This window comes from Xenopus tropicalis, chromosome 1 (genome assembly GCF_000004195.4).
Source record: "Xenopus tropicalis strain Nigerian chromosome 1, UCB_Xtro_10.0, whole genome shotgun sequence".
Classification (NCBI taxonomy): Eukaryota; Metazoa; Chordata; class Amphibia; order Anura; family Pipidae; genus Xenopus; species Xenopus tropicalis.
The window spans coordinates 204913327-204937589 of NC_030677.2; the positions used below are offsets into that span (position 1 = coordinate 204913327).

Consider the following 24263-nt stretch of genomic DNA (forward strand, 5'->3'; position numbering starts at 1 on the left):
TAATGTTTCAGTATCCCTCCCCAAGGCTGCCATCAGTAATCATCAGACCCCCCATGTTGCTTAGCTAGCAGAGACCCAATACCTACCGTTCCTGGGACCTGGAGACCTCCTGGGACCTCTGAATATGGACCTCTGAATACAATGGGTCCATAATGGACAAAAGTTCCTCACATGGATGGTTTCTCCCTAATAAACCCAGTCTATGCCCCATTATTCAAATGCCTGTAAGAAACAACCTTACTGAGTTTCATATCTTCCCTCAGAAACCACCTCTCTAGACTTCACCATCTTTGTTCAAGGTGCTGAATTTTGTACCTAAGCCCACATTCCTGTAGTATAGGAGTGTCTCCTAAGCTACAATAGTGCTAAATGAGAGATCCCGGTGAGACGCTGAATTTGGTTTCCTATTTGGAGAAGAACCATGAGGGACAGCAGAGCTGGAGAACCTTTTTACCTTCTTTAGTCTGACCTTGATGATGATTGTTCTCTATTTTAGGTGAAGGGCCTTTCCCAGGAGTCATTGACATGTTTGGTGGGATTGGAGGCCTCACGGAGTTCCGGAGCAGCCTATTGGCCAGTAGAGGGTTCGCCTCTCTCGCCCTCGCTTACTTTGCTTATGAAGATCTTCCAAGCTTTTTGGGAGTAGTGGACCTCACATACTTTGAAGAAGCTGCTCAGTTTCTTCTGAGGAACCCTAAAGTATGTATAGAAATGTCTTCCTTAGATGATTATATGTACATACCTTTGGGTGCAAAAAGGAATTCAATGAAGCAGGTCTATTGTCTATATCCAAGGAGGTAATACTGTTATTACTAATGTACATTATGTTTCTTGCAGGTGTCGGGGGATGGAGTTGGAGTGGTCGCAGTGTGCAAAGGGGCAGAGATTGCACTGTCTATGGCCTCTTATCTGCCACAGGTTCAAGCTACTGTCTGTATCAATGGGACCAATGCAGTTAATGGCAACTTTCTTACTTATGGGAATATTTCCATTGAGGGAATCCCTTATCAGATAGAAAGAGCTCAGACAACACACTCAGGAGCCATGCAGCTCAGCTTCACTTTACAGGACCCGAGGAAGCCGGAATATCAGGACTGCATACTCCCCATAGAGAGAGCCCGGGGCCCCGTCCTTTTCTGCGTTGGAGACAAAGACCAAAATTATGACAGCTTGTTCTTTGCAAATGAAGCTTTAGCTCGGGCAAGGAAAAAGGGCAAGCAGAATGTGTATTTGCGGCGTTACCCAGGGGCGGGGCATCTCCTGGAGCCCCCCGGCTCTCCTTTCTGCCCTGTTTCACAATCCCCTTTCTTTCCCCTTCCCTTAATGTGGGGTGGGGAGCTTGTGCCCCACTGTACAGCCCAGGAAACATGCTGGAGAGAGATGCGGGATTTTCTCCATAGCAATCTTGCCCCCGGTACCAAGAGTAAGTTATAGGGACTCTGGTATTTATGGGAGTTTACCTAGGAAAGCTATCAAAATATGCCAAATGTAATTCCACTTATATAAGAAGTTGTAGGGTTCTAAATGTCTAAAAAATTGTATGAATAAAAAAATCCCAAATTTCCAAAGCACTATTCCAGAGACTTGCACACTTCAGGTTTCAGGGCCGATTCCAATAACAAGGTTATGTTAGGTTTACCCATTTTTGGAAAGAACAGTAAATATGTCTTTCTACTGCAAAGATCCCAGTCTCAATGCTGTCCTAAACTTATCAGTTTTTATATAATCTTCTGAAAAATAATCTCAAAGCTAACAGTTTACATTATCCTATTTCATAAAGGTCATTAGGTAAGAAGACAAATGACCCTAAACATGATTGCCAGGGGTCCATTAAACAGCTTGATGTCCAATGTGCATAGGTTTACCTAAGTGTGTGGCATGTAAAAAGTATGTTCACACAAGAAAGTCATATATTAATAGAAAGTACAAATTCTCCTGAATCCAAAATGGGTACCCATGTATTTACACTCCAAATTACCAAAACTCAAAACTTTCTTAAAAACCTTTAGCCGCCAAGAAATCCCTGAGATGAACATAATTCTTGCCAGTTAAAGCATATATGCCTGCCAGCACGTATAGAATACAACACAGGCAAAGCGTTAAAGGGTTGAGGTTAGAAAATCAGTAGAACTTTGCAGATCTTACCAGTTTTCCCAATTTCCCTTTCTACTTTTCAATAACTCCTTTCCCACAATAATATTAATAACATTTGTTCTGAACCTCAGACCTGGGGAAATCATTTGATTTGGGTTTAGGATGAATCACATGATTTTGATTAGTGCCCCAAACACCAAAGCAGTCGTGCAGGCCCGGACTGGCATCTGTGGGTTCAGGCAAATGCCAGAGGGGCTGCTGTATGATGCCATAGGCAGTCACTATTTATTGGACCTGTCGGGGCTATTGGGGTCTCTGTGTAGTCTCTGAGGTCTCTGGGGTCTCTGAAATGCCAGGGCCTATTTTCAGATCCCAGTCCAGACGTACAGCCCTGCTTTGAGGTGTCAGTGTCTCTATGATTTCTTCTGATAAATGTGTGCTTCTGATGTCTCACACATGTTGAGTAGGAATCAGTGAGACGCCTTGGGTCACATACAACAATCTCAGTAGATCAGCTCGGCTATCAGCTGCCATAAGGTACATACCCGATGCTGTGCTTGCTTTATTGGCAGAACTGCATGTATCTATAATGAGCAGAGATGGCTAACATGTAATCATAGAAACACATACAAACTGATACATTAATATGCAATATAAATATATATTTCCAATAAACAAATATTAATTGGATATCTCATAGAAGTCTCCCTTTAAAAGGAACCTGCCCCTGGGGGAATAGGAGTAGTTTGAAGAAGAAGATGACTATGATTTGAATATGAGGAGGCACATCGTGCCGGGCACTAGCATTTAGGAGGAACATACAGAAAGGATGCACCATCTGTTAGGTCTGCATGGAAGGTATTTGGAAGCTTGAGGTCCCACCTTGGGGTAATTTGTAGAGAGGACAACTTAAAGAGAAGTCCTAGCAGTTAAGAAGGAGCTCTATAGGAGTTCTATGGAAGCATTCTGAAGAATAATAAGCGCCAACTGGGGCACACTGGCAGTTTGAAGAGGAGGATCCAGAAAGCATTGTCTAGGGGCACCAGGGTGGTTTGAAGACCGCAATTGGATTCTCTGTCAGTTCAAAAAGGAAGAGCAGTTTAAAGACAAAGATCCTTCAAGGTGTGGAGGCAACAATTGGGGGCTCATTTATAAGCTACAGCGCTGGGGCATTCTTTGTGCTCCATCGGGAAGTTTAAAGACCAAATAAAGTGAATTTTAAAAAAGTTAATTTAACAAGCTAAAGAATAACCCAAAATAAATTAAAAAAAAAGAAAGATGGAAGCTGGAATCAATAATTAACCCCGAGCCAAGCGCACAAAGCTTCCCACAGCAGACTCCCCGCGTCATTAGACTCATTTGTATGTAAAGGTTTAACCTGCAATTGGGGAAAGATAAAGTTTATATGTTTGTGAGTAAGGAGAATATACAGAGAGACTATAGGGGGCATTTATACATGTGTAAGTATGGGGCAAATATGTTTGTGAGTAAGGAGAATATACAGAGAGACTATAGGGGTCATTTATACATGTGTAAGTATGGGGCAAATATGTTTGTGAGTAAGGAGAATATACAGAGAGACTATAGGGGTCATTTATACATGTGTAAGTATGGGGCAAATATGTTTGTGAGTAAGGAGAATATACAGAGAGACTATAGGGGTCATTTATACATGTGTAAGTATGGGGCAAAGTGCAAAAAACATGCACAATTCACCATTTTTTGCACATTGTACCCTGCCTTCAATCCTGAATAAAGTGCAGTGAACTCTGTTTTGAAGCACAGACACCTGCGGCCGCCCTTGTGTATACAGCAAGGCCTGCACACAACAATTTGCCTTCCCTTTCTCTCTCATATGGTACTTTGTCCTATAAGGAGTCTCTCTGCGGGAAGCACACAGTGCAGGCAGGGTAAGTGCACCCCTGGGGTGGAGGCGCCCCCATTATCACTGCATTCAGGGGGAGAACCCTGAGCGTCACACTGTTCCACTCGCCTATTGGTGGGGGAGAGGGGTGTGTATATTAAAGGGGAAGTGTTGGTAAACACCCATGTGTTTGGGGGGTGCACCTACAGAGACGACAAGTGGTGGGGGGGGGGGTTATTTAGTACCAAGGGCTGCAAGCCAGTCAGACAAAGGGGTGCTATTACTATTTGTATTTAGAGCTATATACACAGAAGTGCAATTACACAAATAGGCCAAGTCAGAAAGCTTCAGTTGTCCAGAAAAAAATCATATACTGAATAAATATATATTTCTCAGTTATATCATAAAAATTCTCATAGGAAATGAATTTTGTTTTCATAGGAAATAAATATTAGAGAGGTACAGCAGAGTGACGCCACATTGCAACTGCCAACTGGGGTCTGGGAATGAATGAAAAGCACAGATTGTGTGTATGTACATAACCCCAAGCAACTTCCTAATGGCTTTAAAGTTGTTTGTAAAAGTAATTGCTATTGAAAGCACTAGTGCTATTGTCTGCACTGCTGGTTCTAACTACTGAATACAGAATAATCTGCGTGCAATGTATTGGCCTTCTATCAATCTAAGGAATGTTCTTTGCAGGAAAGAGATAAAAGAGCAATGATAACCCATATCTCTCCATATTATCTGTGCAGCGCAGGGGTTATTCTGGTACAATCAGGGTCGGACTGGGCCGCCGGGACACCGGGAAAAATCCCGGTGGGCCCCGGCTCAAGTGGGCCCGACGGCCCAGACCCAACCCTTGCCTGTGCTCTCCCTGCCCGACAGCTCCTCCCTTGATGCGTTAAATTTACGCGCTCAGGGGAGGACGTTGGGTGGGGGGCCCTGCGAGGGGGTTAGGGGGGCCCCTACAGGGGGGGGGTGCAGTGCGGGCACCTGCGGGGCCCCTGGGGCGGGAGCCCCGGTGGGCCCTTCACCCCCCAGTCCGACCCTGGGTACAATGCACCGCTCTGGGGTTGCTAACCAGGGTATTTCTGTAGATTTCAGGATCTCTGTGCCGCTGTTCAGGTTCCCCGGAAATGATTGGGCTTGCTGCCACCCCTGAGGTTTCTCTGGCAGATAAGCCGGTGAGGATTCGTGCTTGGGGGCTCCCCCCACAGACAGCGATCACCCTGAGAGCCTGGGTACGGGATGAGAAAGGGGAGATATTCCACTCCAGGGCATTTTACCAGACTGACACAGAGGGCAAAGTGGATCTGGAGCAGTCAGAAGCCACAGGGGGAGATTTCCATGGCATTTACCCTATGGGACTGTTCTGGGCTCTAAAACCAACCACCCCGTACCGGAGGCTGATAAAACGGGATGTTATGGGGAGCCCTTTCCTTGTGCACCTGGAGCTGTATCCTTCTGTGCTGCTTGTCCCCTCCGAGGATCATCTTCCTGCCGTCACTACAGTGGTGGAGAGGTGGTATGTAGCTCCAGGGGTGCAACGGCTGCAGGTCAGAGATGGGCGCGTCCGAGGGGCACTTTTCCTCCCACCAGGTGAGATGCAGAAATACATGAGATATCCTGTATAAGGAAGGGTACCACATTGGGAATAGAGTTGGCTGCTCTTTCTTGTCCTACTCAACTTCACCCAATTATTGCCCAGTATTATCATGCAGTGATCACAAGAAATTGCTGAAGATGCCCATGTTTATTCACACCTCCAACACAGGTCCAAGCAAAATGCAGTAGGATCTCCCAGCTAATGTTTCAGTATCCCTCCCCAAGGCTGCCATCAGTAATCATCAGACCCCCATGTTGCTTAGCTAGCAGGGACCTAATACCTACAGTTCCTGGGACCTGGAGACCTCCTGGGACCTCTGAATATGGACCTCTGAATACAATGGGTCCATAATGGACAAAAGTTCCTCACATGGATGGTTTCTCCTTAATGAACCCAGTTGATTCCCCATTATTCAAATGCCTGTAAGAAACAACCTTACTGAGTTTCATTTCATCCCTCAGAAACCACCTCTCTAGACCTCACCATCTCTGTTCCAGGGGCTGAATTTTGTACCTAATCCCACATTCCTGTAGTATAGGAGTGTCTCCTAAGCTACAATAGTGCTAAATGAGAGATCCAGGTAGTGATTAAGCTGGAGCTTGATGATTGTTCTCTATTTTAGGTGAAGGTCCTTTCCCAGGAGTCATTGACATGTTTGGTGGGATTGGAGGCCTCCTGGAGTTCCGGAGCAGCCTATTGGCCAGTAGAGGGTTCGCCTCTCTTGCCCTCCCTTACTTTGCTTATGAAGATCTTCCAAGCTTTTTAGGAGTAGTGGATCTCACATACTTTGAAGAAGCAGCTCAGTTTCTTCTGAGGAACCCTAAAGTATGTATAGAAATGTCTTCTTTAGATGATTATATGTACATACCTTTGGGTACAAAAAGCAATTGAGTGAGGCAGGTCTGTTGTCTATATCCAAGGAGGTAATACTGTTATTACTAATGTACATTATGTTTCTTGCAGGTGTCGGGGGATGGAGTTGGAGTGGTCGGAGTGTGCAAAGGGGCAGAGATTGCACTGTGTATGGCCTCTTATCTGCCGCAGGTTCAAGCTACTGTCTGTATCAATGGGACCACTGCAGTTTATGCCAACTCTCTTACTTATGGGAATATTTCCATGGAGGGAATCCCTTTTCAGATAGAAAGAGCTCAGACAACACACTCAGGAGCCATGGGGCTCAGCTCCGGTTTAGAGGACCCGAGGAAGCCGGAATATCAGGACTGCATACTCCCCATAGAGAGAGCCCGGGGCCCCGTCCTTTTCTGCGTTGGAGACAAAGACCAGAATTGTGAGAGTTTGTTCTTTGCAAATGAAGCTTTAGCTCGGGCAAGGAAAAAGGGCAAGCAGAATGTGTATGTGCGGCGTTACCCAGGGGCGGGGCATCTCCTGGAGCCCCCCGGCTCTCCTTCTGCCCTGTTTCCCAATCCCCTTACTTCCCCCTTCCCTTAATGTGGGGTGGGGAGCTTGTGCCCCACTGTACAGCCCAGGAAACATGCTGGAGAGAGATGCGGGATTTTCTCCATAGCAATCTTGCCCCCGGTACCAAGAGTAAGTTATAGGGACTCTGGTACATATGGGAGTGTACCTAGGAAAACAATCAAAATATGCTAAATGTAATTCCACTTATATAACAAGTTGTAGGGTTCTAAATGTCTAAAAAAAATGTCTAAAAAATTTACAAATATATATATATAATTCTCTTGATATAAACCCATTATCAGAAACATTATTTATTTTCTGCATGAAAATACAACTGATTTAGAAAGTCCCTTATCTCCTGAATGGGCCTGTACCAAATATGTATGGTTTTTTGGAGGTTTCTGACTTACCAAATTTCCAAAGCACTACTCGAGAGACTTGCACACTTCAGGTTTCAGGGCCAAAAATTCCAATAATAATAGGTTTACCCTAGCAAACTATACATTTTTGGAAAGAACAGATTCTGATAAATCCAAAATTAGTAAATATGTCTTTCTACTTCAAAGTTCCCAGTCTCAATGCTTTCCTAAACATCAGTTTTTATTATAATCTTCTGAAAAATAATCTCAAAGCTTCCAGTTTACATTATCCTATTTCCTAAAGGATGCCAGTGTGTGGCATCTAAAAAGTATGTTTACTCAAGAAAGTCATATATTTATAAGTACAAATTCTCCTGAATCCAAAATGGGTACCCATATATTTCTACTCCAAAGCACCAAAATGCAAAGCTTTCTTAAAAACCTTTTAAGCCGCCAAGAAATCCCTGAGATGAACATAATTCTTGGCAGTTAAAGCATAAATGCCTGCCAGCACGTATAGAATACAACACAGGCAAAGCGTTAAAGGGTTGAGGTTAGAAAATCAGTAGAACTTTGCAGATCTTACCAGTTTTCCAAATTTCCCTTTCTACTTTTCAATAACTCTTTTCCCACAATAATATTAATAACATTAGTTCTGAATCTCAGACCTTGGGAAATCATATGATTTGGGTTTAGAATGAATCACATGATTTTGATTAGTGCCCCAAACACCAAAGCAGCTGTGCAGGACTGAACCGGCAATCTGTGGGTTCAGGCAAATTCCAGAGGGGCTGCTGTATAATGCCACTATTTATTGGACTTGTGGGGGCTATTGGAGTCTCTGTGTAGTCTCTGAGATCTCTGGGGTCTCTGAAGGTCTATGTGGAAGATATTTGGAAGCTTGAGGTCCCACCTGAGGTTGTAGAGAGGACAACTTAAAGAGAAAGCCTAGCAGTTAAGAAGATTTTAAGAGTAGTTCTATAGGAGTTCTACGGAAGCATTCTGAAGAATAATAAGGGCCAACTGGGGCACACTGGCAGTTTGAAGATGAAGATCCATAAAGCATTGTCCAGGGGCACCAGGGTGGTTTGAAGAGGTTGACGACTTGTAGAGAAGTCCCAGTAGTTGGATAAGACCTCTGTTACTCCAGTAAGGAAGCATTTTATAAATAAGGGAACACCCAATGGGAGCACAGCAGCAATTCAAAAGGAAGATCCATGAAAGACATGGAGGCACCAACTGAGGCTGCTGAAAGATCCTTTAGGTGGCGGAGGCAGCAATCGGATTCTGTCAGTTCAAAAAGGAAGAGCAGTTTAAAGACAAAGATCTTTGAAGGCATGGAGGCAACAACTGGGGGCTCATTTATGAGTTGCAAGCGCTGGGGCATTCTTTGTGTTCTGTCGGGAAGTTTAAAGACCAAATAAAGTGAAGTTAATTTAACAAGCTAAAGAATAACCCAAAATAAAAAAAAAGAAAGATGGAAGCTGGAATCAATAATTAACCCCGAGCCAAGCGCACAAAGCTTCCCACAGCAGACTCCCCGCGTCATTAGACTCATTTGTATGTAAAGGTTTAACCTGCAATTGGGGAAAGATAAAGTTTATATGTTTGTGAGTAAGGAGAATATACAGAGAGACTATAGGGGTCACTTATACATGTGTAAGTATGGGGCAAATATGTTTGTGAGTAAGGAGAATATACAGAGAGACTATAGGGGGCATTTATACATGTGTAAGTATGGGGCAAATATGTTTGTGAGTAAGGAGAATATACAGAGAGACTATAGGGGGCATTTATACATGTGTAAGTATGGGGCAAATATGTTTGTGAGTAAGGAGAATATACAGAGAGACTATAGGGGGCATTTATACATGTGTAAGTATGGGGCAAATATGTTTGTGAGTAAGGAGAATATACAGAGAGACTATAGGGGTCATTTATACATGTGTAAGTATAGGGCAAATATGTTTGTGAGTAAGGAGAATATACAGAGAGACTATAGGGGTCATTTATACATGTGTAAGTATAAGGCAAATATGTTTGTGAGTAAGGAGAATATACAGAGAGACAAATCTGGGCCCCACAGCTGTCAGTCAGCAGCAGAATCGGACTAGGGAACAGATGTAAAGCTGGCTGACCAATCGGCTTCCTCCATGGATAGAAAGTAGGCGGGCTCTGCATTTTCAGCTACAGGAGGAGCAGGCAGCCGACTCAGGGGGAAAAGTGCTGCAGCCACTGACAGTCAGTGTGTAGCCGTGTAGCCAACTAGAAAAAGAAAAGTGCGCTAAATTTTGCTTTGAATGGCCTTACCGCTTGTGTTATTCTTCTGCATGGGATGGGAAGAGGACCTGGGGTGTGGGGAACATATCTCAGGGTAGGAAGTTCTGCCTGTGGCACCATTCTGAGTATGAAATTGTACAGCGTGTTTAAGTTTTATATTTATTTTTTTATTGCATATGTGTGTTTGTTTTAAAAGAGAACAGGCTGCTGGCCATTGGGCTATCATTTTCTATTTACACCTCATGTTCTTAGTCATAAAGCAGTTTTCTCACAATGGAGGTCGTAAATAACGTCTACCCAGGGTTTATTGAGGGCTCAAGCTGAGTTACATTCCCCTTTAGCTCCATACAGTACCCCAGCGAGATAACCGTATTGTAATATTAATATTCAGTCAGAACATGATAGAAACAAAACACATTTTTATCATAAACTGCTATTAAAAAAAATGTTTTTTTAATAGAGGTTTTTGTCCCTGTTCACATTTCTTAAATGTTGGGAGGTGTGCCTGTATTAAGCACAATTCAGCAGGAACAGCCTGTAAAACGATGGCAGGATAGGGATTCCCCTGTACTAAGCACAATTCAGCAGCAACATCCCCTAAGGTTGCTCATAGCCTGTACAGAGAGATACCATAAAACTATGGCACATAGGGATTCCCCTGTACTAAGCACAATTCAGCAGGAACAGCCCCCTAAGTTTGCTCATAGCCTGTACAGAGAGATACCATAAAACTATGGCAGCATAGGGATTCCCCTGTACTAAGCACAATTCAGCAGGAACAGCCCCCTAAGTTTGCTCATAGCCTGTACAGAGAGATACCATAAAACTATGGCAGCATAGGGATTCCCCTGTACAAAGCACAATTCAGCAGGAACATCCCCCTAAGTTTGCTCATAGCCTGTACAGAGATATACCATAAAACTATGGCAGCATAGGGATTCCCCTGTACTAAGCACAATTCAGCAGGAACAGCCCCCTAAGTTTGCTCATAGCCTGTACAGAGAGATACCATAAAACTATGGCAGCATAGGGATTCCCCTGTACTAAGCACAATTCAGCAGGAACAGCCCCCTAAGTTTCCTCATAGCCTGTACAGAGAGATACCATAAAACTATGGCAGCATAGGGATTCCCCTGTACAAAGCACAATTCAGCAGGAACAGCCCCCTAAGTTTGCTCATAGCCTGTACAGAGAGATACCATAAAACTATGGCACATAGGGATTCCCCTGTACTAGGCACAATTCAGCAGGAACAGCCCCCTAAGTTTGCTCATAGCCTGTACAGAGAGATACCATAAAACTATGGCAACATAGGGATTCCCCTGTACTAAGCACAATTCAGCAGGAACAGCCCCCTAAGTTTGCTCATAGCCTGTACAGAGAGATACCATAAAACTATGGCAACATAGGGATTCCCCTGTACTAAGCACAATTCAGCAGGAACAGCCCCCTAAGTTTCCTCATAGCCTGTACAGAGAGATACCATAAAACTATGGTACATAGGGATTCCCCTGTACTAAGCATAATTCACAATGTACTAAGAGGGCCCCCCAAAAATGGCCCCGCAGTTGGTAAGGCCGGCTCTGCATGCAGATGCCCCAATCCCTGTCTCTTATACATACAGGCAGGGATCCGTAGCTTATTGAATAAGGGAAGGCATAACTAAAAAGCACAATATTTAATAATATATCATTTGCGCCCCAGCTTGCTAACGAGTATAGAACTGGGCTGTTTCTGCTAGATGGGTGAAGCCAATCAGCACCCATGGGTGAAGCCAATCAGCACCCAAAGAGCTGCACAATTGGTTTTAATACAGCGGGGTATTTCAATAGCTGACTGTGAGAAGATGCCAAATGTTTATAAAAATATTAAAGCTGGTACCCAGATACAATGGGGAAAATCCACAGGGGTGCAGAGGGACAGTAACACATGTAATTGGCCAGGTAGGTGGTCACATGTTACAGCAATGGCTGATACGTAGGGGCTGAGACACCTAGAGACAAAGACCCACACAGTGTTCATCATGAGAGGATTAACATGGGATAGAAAATGTCCCAGTAAGCAAATAAAGGGGAAGTTTCCCTCTATATTAATGAGTGCCTTATCTGGTTGAAGAAGTGTGATATAACATACGAAAAGCACAATATTTTCCTACAGTATAATACAGCTATCTGCCACTAGAGGGCACCCATGTTAAACCTATAAAGTCCCATCCAGACAGCAGTGCGGTGAAACTAAAGTGCATCCCAGGATAAGTTATTTTGCAGCTGCATTTGCAATGTTACAAATAAAAGAGCAAAAAAATGGCTACAGAATTAAATAGGAGGATTAGAGGGCCCTCACCACAAGAGCTTACAGTCTAAAGGAATTAAGGGTATTCAGAAAGTGAGCACTTTGCAGGAGCAGAACTTGGCTACACCCAGGAGATAGGAAATTATAATGGACGGAGGGGAAACTGTTAGGAACATCAGGAAACATTTCCATACATGGGTCTGGGGGTACAAGGGGAACAGGAGGGCCCCAGGTCCTTATACCTATATTATTCTATGTAAAGTCTGCAATATTGCAGTTATCATATAGCCCCCAACCATATTTTATGCCTGTTTTATGAGATTTAAAGGGGAAGTGTACCCTCTTATTTTAACACAAATGCAATGGATAGTATTTGGACTAAACATACTTTCTGTCTATTTTCAATTTTTATTTTTTTCTTGAGCTACAGATGGCAAAATCTGAAATTGAAAGTGTCACATTCTGCTTCTTGGTTTTAAATGAGCACAATAAAATAAAAATCAGCAGTTCCCTGAGAAGCCTCTGTATAAACAAGCCCCTCCCTTCTCCAGGCTTTCAGGTAAGAAGCAGTTGAGCTACTGGTTTTGTTTTGTGTTTGTTACATGCACTCAAAATAGGAAATTAGAGTCTTTCCCTGCACCATTCAATAGTGTAATACCAACCCTGACCACAAGGTGTCCTACAAACAAAATAAATCAGAAAACAGAAATCCATTTATCACCGAAGATAAAAAAAAATGCTGCTCTCTTATTACCCCCACAATACAGACATAGAACAGTGGTGCACGAATTAACCCTTTAATATTACACCAGATTCCCACCTGGGGATATAAGGATAAGGTGTGAGTGCACAATTTGGTTCTACTTTTGGTTTTGAGACAATTTTTTAAAAAAAAACAACTTTTGAGCTGATAGTTCTATTTTTCTGTATTGGTGCAGATGTTGTTGAGGGTTAATACTGGAGCAATCAGACAAACTAATGCTCCTAAACAACAGATATATTGCACTAGTGAGTATGACCTCCCCAATTTATGAAAAACAGACAAAAAGCAGGTTTCTGTTCCTAAGAGCTTACAATCAATCATGAAAAGCAGAGAGAGAAGAGAGAGAAGAGAGAAGTTTGGCTGTTATTGACCCCAATGTGGATATTCTACCCAATCCTATAGGGGCTAAGCAATAACATGAGAATACATTTTGCCTAGTAGGTAATCCATAGCAACCAACTGGGAGCTGGCCAAGTGCAGTAATAATCATCAAAGCAAACACCTGATTGGCTCCTATGGGTTACATAACAGCAGCCGCCATCCTATAGACAGTAAGTCTGCCCCCCCCCAGAGTGATAAGATGAAAAGCCCCCATATTAGTATGTGAGTCTAATTCAGGATGGCAGTTGAAACTATTTATAATCCCCTGGGAATCTGGGGGGGGAGGGGGTGCATATTGCAGAATTATTCTAGATGGAACGGTGCCGGTCCGTATTGCTTTAAATCCCACGGCGCTGGTTTCCATTGCTGAAATAGAAAATGAATGTATAAAAGCCTCAGCGCAGCTCATAATATTGCTTTTCCACACGAGCGCCTTTATTGCTGTTTGTGCCATAAAGAGAGTCTGTGCTGCAGGAACAGAGCAATCAATAATATTCTGTATCCCGGCACAGCCCACACTGAAACATAGCAGCTTATTATGGGCTACATTCTGTGTGTATCAAGCAGTATGAGCGGAATGTTATCCCCTCCCCATGCACATTAGGGTCCCTATAAAGGTCTAGTTAAACCAATCAATGTGCTTGTTGGATAAACTGACTTCCCATTGGCCTATGAACCCATGAAGAAATGAATTCAGAATTGCCCTTGTTTATTAAATGCCAGTTCCTTCTGTATGGAACTGTATTATAAGGGATAATGTACCCCCTTCTGTAAATGATAAGGATATTAGCAGTCACTGAGGGGTTCTGTGCCCATATAAAGGCACAAGGCTGCAGGCTGAGTTATACAGGGAACTCTGAGTATCACTCATGTATTATAAGGGATAATGTACCCCCTACTGTAAATGATAAGGATATTAGCAGTCACTGAGGGGTTCTGTGCCCATATAAAGGCACAAGGCTGCAGGCTGAGTTATACAGGGAACTCTGAGTATCACTCATGTATTATAAGGGATAATGTACCCCCTACTGTAAATGATAAGGATATTAGCAGTCACTGAGGGGTTCTGTGCCCATATAAAGGCACAAGGCTGCAGGCTGAGTTATACAGGGAACTCTGAGTATCACTCATGTATTATAAGGGATAATGTACCCCCTACTGTAAATGATAAGGATATTAGCAGTCACTGAGGGGTTCTGTGCCCATATAAAGGTTACAGTTATATTATAAGGGATAGGTCAGTTTAGGAGGCGCTGGGAATGGTACAGCTGAAGGGCTGAGGGTTGGGCTACACTGATTGGCAGTAACCGTATCTATAGCTGCTGCCCCTAGGAGCCCCATGATACACAAGGTCCTGGGCTTTCACCTCTTAATTTGCAGCAGAAGTGACGCACTTGGATGATAAATTGACAAAAGTCATGACATATAAAATCAATGGGTCGGCTATTAGGCCTCCGCGCAAAGGGCAAGCAAAGCAAATGCAGCCAGTTGTTATAAAGATAATAATGAGCAATTACACGGAATGAAACCCTGATAACCGTGATACATTGAGCAAACAGCACGTTTCCCGCACCCCAAGCAAACAGACTGGCAGCGCCACTGATAAACCCCCATCGATTGGTCTCATGTCACGCTGCCTATTATTGGCCCATTGATCCAATGCGTCATAAACTGATGCTGAGAGGTTTCTTGTTTTGTACTAAATGTCCTGCGTGTTCCAGAAATTCTTATTTATTGTGAAAATGAATCATTTTGTGTAATGGAGTCTCTGAGCGCTAAGGCGGCTACTAACAAACCCACCGGGTAAGCGGCTTATATACTAACCTTAACCTTTACCCACAATGCAGCAGCTGTACCCAGCATTCCTGTGCAAAGTGCCATGTGCTGGAAAATGTCTGCCCACTTCTACTTACATATCATGGGTCAGTCCTGCTGGTACTTAGGGGGGGGCAGCATCACCAACCCCACCTGGTTGGATTCAACCAATGCCTAAAGGTCCTATGAGCCCCATTGTCAGACTGAGGCCCCTAGGCCACTCCATATTATCTCAGATCCAGAGCCGACTCTCAACTGGGTACAAGTAGGCAGTGCCAGTGAGAGGTTATACAGATCAGGAAGTAGTGTTCTGGCTATTATGTTAGACATCTGCCCACTCCAGCCACTCCAGTCATGCTGGTACTTAGGGGGGTGCAGCATCACCGACCCCACCTCAGATGGATTCAACCAGTGCCCCATTGTCAGACTGGGGCCCATAGGCCACTCCATATAATCTCAGATCCAGAACCGACTCTCAACTGGGTACAAGTTGAGGTTATACAGATCAGGAAGTAGTGTTCTGGCTATTATGTTAGACATCTGCCCACTGCAGCCTTTATAGATTACATTTGTGCCTAACTAACCATATTAGAAATAGGGATGTACTGAACCCACTTTTTTGGGTTTGGCAGAACCCCTGAACCCACCCCGACAGATGTTAGACATCTGCCCACTCCAGCCACTGATGCTGCAGGGGGGTGCAGCATCACCACCGCCACCTCAGATGGATTCCACCAGTGCCCCAGTGTCAGACTGGGGCCCCTAGGCAACTCCAGAGAACCCCAGATCCAGAGCCGACTCTCAACTGGGTACAAGTAGGCAGTGCCAGCAAGTTAGAGGTTATACAGATCAGGAAGTAGTGTTCTGGCTATTATGTTAGACATCTGCCCACTCCAGGCTTAATAGATTACATTTTTGCCTAACTAACCATATTAGAAATAGGGTTTGGCCGAACCCCTGAACCCACCCCGACGGATTCTGCTGAATCTGGAACCGAATCCTAATTAGAATATGCTATTTAGGATCAGGAGGGGTTAAAAAAAACATTTCTCCCTACTATTTAACCCTTCGAATGCTAATTAGCACATGCTAATTAATGCTAATTAGGATTCAGTCAGGACCTAATTCGGTGCATCCCTAATTAGAAATATATTTTATTTTGTGCAGTCTGCCTATTTTACCCAGTTTTATTTTTACACTGAATAACATTTTAAATATAAATCCCCGCTCCGTGCTGGCTCTGAGGTAGGAGAGTGGGCCAGGGTTGGACTGAGGGGCGCAGGGCCCACCGGGGCTGCCTCAGGGGCCCCGCACCCCCCAAGGTGCCCCCGTGGCCACGTCATCAGCTTCCCCTGCCGGGCCCCCCTAACCCCCCATGTCCTCCCCTGAGCGTGCCTAAGTGAAATGTGCCAGGGGAAGCGGCAACAGGGTTCGGGTCTGGGCCAGGATTTTTCCCGGTGTCCCAGCGGCCCAGTCCGACCCTGGAGTGGGCGTGGAAAAGGGATTTATATGCAAGTGGGCGGGGTGGGGGAGACCCGCCAGGGCAGGGGGCGGGGCCCGGGGCAGAGTAGTTACACCACATTTCAGTTGCCCCAAAACAACCCGAATCTGTAGTTTGGTTTATAAATACAAACTCATCTCACAGAAGTCTAACTACTCAGTCAGAAATCATAATTACTCATTGCTCTTACAGCTCCTATAGGGCCACAAGGCTTCCATTCTGAGTCTGAGTCCCTGTGAAGCTGCAGATACAAATCTCTAACAATGGTCTGTATTACAGACAAGACACAAAATATCAATATATTATTTTTTATTCATTTTTTTTCACCTTCCAATGCCGGCGCTTCCGTAACATATTACAGTGTCAGTGCAGCTCCCATTCAGTTTCATGTATAGTTTGAATTTCATTGTAAAATTATTTGTCAGGTAATGATCTCTGATATAAATCTGCCGCATTGATACGGAGAAACATTTCAAAATGTCGGTATTCAGTATCACAAATATCTTTACTGAAGACAGAAAAAAAAACTCATAAATATGTGTTAAAGTGACTCAGTGACAACAAATATAGAAAAAGGGGTGGGGGGTTAGGGGGCACGGCCCCCAGGAGTGGGGGGGGTTAGGGGGGCACGGCCCCCAGGAGTGGGGGGGTTAGGGGGGCACGGCCCCCAGGAGTGGGGGGGTTAGGGGGGCACGGCCCCCAGGAGTGGGGGGTTAGGGGGGCACGGCCCCAGGGGCGGGGAGTTAGAGGGACACGGCCCCCAGGGGCGGGGGTTAGAGGGACACGGCCCCCAGGGGTGGGAGGTTAGGGGGACACGGCCCCCAGGGGTGGGGAGTTAGAGGGACATGGTCCCCAGGGGCGGGGGGTTAGGGGGGCACAGCCCCAGGGGCGGGGAGTTAGAGGGACACGGCCCCCAGGGGCGGGGGGTTAGGGGGGCACGGCCCCAGGGGCGGGGGGTTAGGGGGGCACGGCCCCAGGGGCGGGAAGTTAGAGGGACACAGCCCCCAGGGGCGGGGGGTTAGGGGGGCACGGCCCCAGGGGCGGGAAGTTAGAGGGACACAGCCCCCAGGGGCGGGGGGTTAGGGGGGCACGGCCCCAGGGGCGGGAAGTTAGAGGGACACGGCCCCCAGGGGCGGGGGGTTAGGGGGGCACGGCCCCAGGGGCGGGGGGTTAGGGGGACATGGCCCCCAGGGGCAGGAGGTTTGGGGGACACAGTCCCCAGGGGTGGGGGGTTAGGGAGGTGCAGCCCCCAGGGATGGGGGTTAGGGGGACACGGCCCCCAGGGGTGGGGGGTTAGGGGGTGCAGCCAGTGGGGAACCTTAAGCTGCACTCCACTAACCCCCCGCCCCTGGGGGCTGCACCCCCCTAAACCCCTGCCCCGGGGGACGTGTCCCCCAAACCCCCTGCCCCTGGGGGCTGTGTCCCCCTAACCTCCCGCCCCTGGAGGCCGTGCCCCCCTAACCCCCCGCCCCTTTGGGACACATTGGGCTGCGCCCCCTTACCCCCCTGCCACCCACCCGATATCTTCCCCTGAACACGTGTAAGTGAAACGCGTCAGGGGAGAACATCTGTGGCCAGGGGACCAGTAACAGGGATCAGTTCTGGGCCGCCGGTCCAACCCTGCGAAAAGGCCAATATACTTGCCCCGCCCACTTTCCAGGAAACCCGGGTCTGTGATTTGAGACCATTGTGAGGTATAAAATTATACAGTAGCTTCTCTGCATATTTGCATTTATGTATATAAAGGGAGCTGCCATAATGCTTGCCCGGTTATCATAAACAGATTGTGCCAAGCAATATGGCGCATCCCACTCACACACACACACATAGATATATATAAATGGAAATATTAAGAGAAGTAATGCTCTCTAATGCTCACAATGGATCGCCCTCCATACTTCACAGCCTATTTAAGAGAAAAAATAAATAAATTAAAACATTATCAGAATCAGGGTATATTTCGCTCTAAATAAATGCTGACAGATTTAAAAAAACAATATGCGCCCGTGTCACCTCCCCCTACTTCACATTGCAGTTGACAGGAAAAAAAAAAGAAAAAATGAAACCGTACTCAGAATCGGAGTATATTTTGCTTTAAAGGAAGGCTGACACGCCCATATCAGCTCCGGAGTCCGTTTCCGGCGGAAAGTGTCAGTGTCCCTTTAAATGATCATACGGTAAATGGAGATCCCAGATGCGTCTTTTAATACAAAATAAATCATTTGATTTACAGCATTTTTTTTTTCTGGTGTTTTCATTGTAAAGATTCCCAAAAGAGGAGAAAAATAGCTTCTTATCTTCAATGTAAAAGGGTCACGAGACGAACCGCCATTTTGTAGCAAAGGCGCCATTTTTTGAGATAGGTTTTTCATGTCTACCAATAAAAAATGTGTTCAGTAAAATAGTCCCATCTGTTATACTGTCAGTGTGGGTCGTGAAAACATTAGGAAAAAGAGGGGCGTTGTTACTCAAAGAGGCCCCGCCTACCATCGGTCTTTGTGAAATGTTTCCTTTGGCACAATGTCATTCGGGTGCTCTGAGATACAAGCGCCATTGAGATCAGCCATTTTATTGTCCGCTATGTCTTCTGGGCTTGTACATAACTTTAACGCCCGGGTAATAAAAACATCGAGGTCAAACTGAGACTCGGCGTCTTTGCTGATACTACTCGGCGGCAACTCGTGTCTAGGGGAGCAAGGTGGGTCGTGTTGTTGTGTCTCTGAGGGTGGGTTGGACGGACACTCAAGGCCAACCTGGGTGCTCTTCACCCACTGAGCGATCTCCAGAAACAGGTTGGATGGCTCCTCCTGCAGCGATAAGTCCTCAGCGGGTGGGATTGTGGTTCTTTTCCAGTTGGAGAGATCCATAATTAGCTTGGGTTCCGAGTAGTGGTGGGGCTTGTTGTCTCTCCAGAGCAGCTTGTCCAGGTAGGAAGGGGACCCCACTTTGTATTCAAAGGACTCTCCCTCGAAAACCCGATCCATGGACGAGTGGGATTGTTCCAGGAACCTCTCGGAGCTGCTCTGGGAATACTTGCGCGGGTCCACTTGGGCTTCTTCTACTTGCAGTTCAGATCCGGCTCGGGGGTCTCGTTGGACGTCGCTCATCCCGCGGCTCAGGTCAGACCTCCAGTCCATGTCAGAAGACAGGCTGACTTGATACCTATAGAAGTGATAGTATTAGTGCACATATTACAGGGCTGCCTAAAGGTGCCCATACACAGGCCGATTCTAGCTGCCTATATCGTCCCCTTAAACCAACTCTGCAGCTTATCGGCCCATGTAGGGCCATATCTGGCCAGATATCGATCGGGCAGGTTTAAAAATTTAGTCGGATCGGTGACCGCATTGACTCGTTGATGCGGCCCCTGAACCGACTGCGCCTATACCCATCATTCTAATTCAATTGTTTAGCCTGATATCGCCCACCCGTAGATGGGGATACTGGGAGAAGATCTCGCTTGGCGACTTCGTGTATGGCCACGTTAACAGGGTTCCAGTGATAATGACAATGGGAAGTAATGAAGGAAGTGGGTGGAAGTCTCACCTGTCCCAGTTAGAGAGTTGGCTCTGACTGGCTTCCATGAGCAAAATGTCATCAATTTCATCCTCAATCCGGAACGGATGTTGGGATATGGGCTCATCCTCGGGGCAGGAGTAGGGGCTCATGTAGGGATGCTGTAGAGCAGCTTCGGCGGTTAACCGGTCCATCGGGTTGAAGGTTAGTATCTTTTCCAAGAAATCGATCGCTGGTGGAAAAAAAACATTCATATAATAGCTATTCCCAAATCAATCAAGACTCTGGGCTCTAGATGGGCATCACAGTTCCATTATGCCAAAACCCAATAATGCCCCCTACGGTGGGGATATTCCAGCAGCTCTTATTTATATCAAAACTGCTTTGAGGGAAAACAGGTTGGACATCACCCCTTCTCCACAAAATGACCAGCTCTTTGTTTGCACAGGGCTTCCTCAGGCAGGCCCCACCCCCAGTACTCCATACAGAAAGACATATTGGCACTTTGATAAAAGTAAACATCCCCTTTATGTTGACTGATTGTCCATAAGGATCACCATGGGGATCACCCAACTACTTTGATGATCCAGTCACTTATTCCTCCAGTGAAGCACTGGAATACATGGTATGACCCATGCAGTGGTAGAGTCCAGACCCTAATCCATCTGAGAATACCTTTGCATGGCACAGTATCTATAACAAGGACATACTTTCCCTTTAATACATCAGTATGAATAGACCCTTTATCCTCCAAGCAAATTCTCTGCTTATTGAAGGCTTAGGAAACCGCTTCAGGCCACGAGACAATAAAAAAGGGATTAGATAAGTCGAAGCGACAGAAAATTAAATTGGACTCAAGGAGCAAAATTGTAACAACACTATGGGTGGAATGAAAGCTCTGGAATTTCTTTTATTATTAACAGAAATCAAGGGCCAGATTTCCTGTAATCCCCAAAATACTGTATATTGCACAGAAACTGCCCCGTCACTCGTTGTCACTGGTCTTTGGTCAGGACATATATCTGGCCAATGTGTCTGAGGTTCTGCTTCAACAAAATGGCTCCATTTACTAAAGTTGCATCTGTAGGGTCTCCCCATTAACTTTCTTAGGTATAAAGATCTTTATATGGGAGAAGCAGCTCTGTTTTAGCTTCTGAGTTCTAAACACAGGATTTAGCCATCTGCAACCAAACTGCAGGGTTGGGCTGGCACAGCAGGGTACCAGGAGATCTCCCAGTAGGCAAGGAGTTCAGCTCAGCAAGCATTCCAGAACTGTACCCCCTGGATAAGCTCAATATGGCGTGCCCTGTCAGAAACTCAATTAGCACTTCAGGGCCCGGCACATCTAGGTGGGTTCAGGCTGAGATCTTCCTTCAGCCCTCCATACCCATGGCTTCCGGCAGCCTCAGTTTATATATGTACATCTGCCCCAACCCCCTTTGTGACAGAGATGGGGCGGCTCAGGTCTATAAGTAGAAATGGATTGCTGGGTTGGTTCAATGCCTTCTTCAATTATTGGGCAATTCTAAACATTGTGGGGCCCAGGAGACTCCATGAACTCCTCTGAGGCCCTTATGGCTGCTCTGTTCCTTACAGGCAGGGGAGAATGGGTGGAGAAGAGAGGGGAATAAAAAGCAGGGGAAAAGGAAAAGGGAGAGAGAGAGAAGATACAGAAAGGGTATAAGGGCTGGGAATAGGGTTGCCACCTTTTTGTGGGCCCCTTACTGGCCAATGACATGGAGGCAGGGGTGGGACCAAAAGGGGCGGGCATATAATGCAAAATGGGCAGGCCTATGACACATTTGGGGGTGAAGCTGCTACACCATTAGGCAAAGGAGAGGGAGAATCAACTAGAAAGCGGTGTTAAAGAGGCATTAAGCGGGATGGAGGGGAAGTCGGGGCAGAATTGGGGTGGATCGGGGCAGACGGGAGGCTGAACAACTAGGGACTACAAATTTACCGGCAGGTATATTGCTGGTAAATTTGTAATACCAGCCCTGGCCCTTGTTGGTATTTTACCATCTATGCCAGTGAAATACCATCCGGCTATTAAAATACATCTTTTCTTGTGCTTTTGCTTTAAGGAAACATCTCATTGGCAGCTGTGAGTCATTACATCTCTGTGTTGGTGCACAAATCTGATTTAAATGAAATATAAAAACAATAATAAGCTTAAATACAGGGCAGGCAACCGTTCTGCTTCATGGCAAATAAACTGTGTGCCATATATATATATATCTATGCAGCAGAATAATGGCAACTGGCAGTCACTGGAACAGTGGCCCTACGTGGGCTCCAAAGGAAAGCCATATCCGCCGGGGTCTATCCCACAAGGCAGGAACCCACAATGGGACAGAACCAGGCTCATCCTTACCCTCCGAGTTCATCTCAGGGAGCAGCTTTCGCAGGGGTTTCCGGACCTCCCAGGAGGCGTTTATGAAGGATGGCATGACCTTGAGCAGCTCCTCCTTATCCTCCTCATGAATCACAGGGATGGTGTCCAATATCAGCTGCATCTGCTCCAATTCATGGCTCCCTGAAAGTGCAATAAAAATATGGTTTCAGCACCGCCATTAACTGTAAATGTATCCAGGGCCCCAGTTAGAAAAGTAGGGGCCCTGGCTCTTTAGCCTTCTGTCGTCTGTGGGGTTATTATTATCCTTTATTTCTATTCCATAGCACTTTACAGTGATTTTCTATCATTCCCATCAGTCCCTGCCCCAGTGAGCTTACAATCTAAGGTCCCTATCCCATTCCCATCAGTCCCTGCCCCAGTGAGCTTACAATCTAAGGTCCCTATCACATTCCCATCAGTCCCTGCCCCAGTGGAGCTTAAAATCTAAGGCCCCTATCACATTCCCATCAGTCCCTGCCCCAGTGAGCTTACAATCTAAGGTCCCTATCACATTCCCATCAGCCCCTGCCCCAGTGGAGCTTACAATCTAAGGCCCCTATCACATTCCCATCAGTCCCTGCCCCAGTGAGCTTACAATCTAAGGTCCCTATCACATTCCCATCAGTCCCTGCCCCAGTGAGCTTACAATCTAAGGTCCCTATCACATTCCCATCAGTCCCTGCCCCAGTGAGCTTACAATCTAAGGTCCCTATCACATTCCCATCAGTCCCTGCCCCAGTGAGCTTACAATCTAAGGTCCCTATCACATTCCCATCAGTCCCTGCCCCAGTGGAGCTTACAATCTAAGGCCCCTATCACATTCCCATCAGTCCCTGCCCCAGTGAGCTTACAATCTAAGGTCCCTATCCCATTCCCATCAGTCCCTGCCCCAGTGAGCTTACAATCTAAGGTCCCTATCACATTCCCATCAGCCCCTGCCCCAGTGAGCTTACAATCTAAGGTCCCTATCACATTCCCATCAGTCCCTGCCCCAGTGAGCTTACAATCTAAGGTCCCTATCCCATTCCCATCAGTCCCTGCGCCAGTGGAGCTTACAATCTAAGAGCCCCGTCACACACTCACATACTAGGCAGTCTTATCAGGAGCCAATTAACCTGCTTGTATGTTGTTGGAGTATGGGAGGAAACCCATGTAGGCACAGGGAGAACATATAAACTCCTTTCAGATGCCCTGGCTGGCAGTGATCCTAGGACCCCATTGCTGCAAAGCAGGATACAATTGCCTAGTCTATTAACCCCAAATATCTAGAGGTAGTCAAAACTAGGCTGCCCTGCCAGACCAAGTCAATAGCTTAAGGTGGCCATACACAGGCAAATTTTAGCTGCCGATTCCAATTTAGGCTTGACCAAGATCAAGCCTAAATTGGCTAGATCTCCATTGAGCAGGTTTGATTTTTCGTCGGACTGATGACCACGTCCCCGATCCCCCTATGCCTATAGGTGGCCATACACGAACCGATTTGGCAGCTTATCGACCCGTGTAGCGTCAGCAATGACGGGCCTGCCCGACCAACATCAGAAATCGCCCAGATATCAATCGGGCCGATTAAAAAATTCAGTCGGATCGGGGACCCCAACGGCTCGTTGAAGTGGTCCCCGAACCGACTGTGCCCATTACCGTCATTGGCTCTAGGGCCAAACAATCAAATTAGCCCAATATTGCCCATCTTTAGGTGGGCATGTCAGGAGAAGATCTGCTCACTTGGTGACCTCGCCAAACGAGCAAATCTTCCAGAGCATGGTCATGTTTACTGGTGTCTGCATGGGGCCTGCCCAACTGGTATCCAGCCAAAAATCAGCCAGACAACAACAGGGCAGGTTTGATTTTCCCATGTGACTAGGGTATCATGGGGTGCTGTGGTTCTCTTCAACAGGCCTGTAGGCCCCTCTGTATAATCCAATAATGGCTTATTTGGCCCAGCACGTGGATAGGCAAATCTGCCCAAATGTAGTCA

At 46.1% G+C, this 24263-nt stretch overlaps 3 protein-coding genes across 5 annotated transcripts in view; 2 read left to right on the forward strand and 1 right to left on the reverse strand.

The window, feature by feature from the left end:
* LOC100497580 (acyl-coenzyme A amino acid N-acyltransferase 1) overlaps nucleotides 1-1721 on the forward strand; it is a 73852-nt gene extending 72131 nt beyond the window's left edge. For all 3 annotated transcript variants that reach the window (XM_031894884.1, XM_004910360.4, XM_031894883.1), the window contains exons 3-4: nucleotides 497-699; nucleotides 838-1721. In XM_031894884.1, coding sequence (XP_031750744.1) covers nucleotides 497-699; nucleotides 838-1434 — 800 coding nt within the window. In that variant the 3' untranslated portion in view covers nucleotides 1435-1721. The remainder of the gene's footprint in view (nucleotides 1-496; nucleotides 700-837) is intronic.
* A 1167-nt stretch (nucleotides 1722-2888) lies between these two features.
* LOC100488333 (acyl-coenzyme A amino acid N-acyltransferase 1-like) lies at nucleotides 2889-8785 on the forward strand. Its single transcript, XM_031894890.1, has 4 exons — nucleotides 2889-4004; nucleotides 5059-5560; nucleotides 6190-6392; nucleotides 6531-8785. The coding sequence occupies exons 2-4, from the start codon at nucleotides 5098-5100 to the stop codon at nucleotides 7014-7016; spliced, it is 1152 nt and encodes a 383-aa protein (XP_031750750.1). The 5' UTR covers nucleotides 2889-4004; nucleotides 5059-5097; the 3' UTR covers nucleotides 7017-8785.
* A 9529-nt stretch (nucleotides 8786-18314) lies between these two features.
* Nucleotides 18315-24263, reverse strand: part of mapk4 (mitogen-activated protein kinase 4) — a 55684-nt gene continuing 49735 nt past the window's right edge. The window contains exons 4-6 of the mRNA XM_004910358.4: nucleotides 22268-22429; nucleotides 19924-20125; nucleotides 18315-19539 (exon numbers count right to left, since the gene is read on the reverse strand). Of these exons, the coding sequence (XP_004910415.1) occupies nucleotides 18861-19539; nucleotides 19924-20125; nucleotides 22268-22429 (1043 nt within the window). The 3' untranslated portion in view covers nucleotides 18315-18860. The remainder of the gene's footprint in view (nucleotides 19540-19923; nucleotides 20126-22267; nucleotides 22430-24263) is intronic.

What these genes read in the sequence shown, in the direction of transcription:
- LOC100488333 (XM_031894890.1), top strand. Translation starts at nt 5,098, where the DNA reads ATGATTGGGCTTGCTGCCACCCCTGAGGTTTCTCTGGCAGATAAGCCG. An exon ending in GGCACTTTTCCTCCCACCAG is followed by an intron (nt 5,561 to 6,189) that starts GTGAGATGCAGA and finishes TCTCTATTTTAG; the next exon opens with GTGAAGGTCCTTTCCCAGGA. An exon ending in TTCTTCTGAGGAACCCTAAA is followed by an intron (nt 6,393 to 6,530) that starts GTATGTATAGAA and finishes TGTTTCTTGCAG; the next exon opens with GTGTCGGGGGATGGAGTTGG.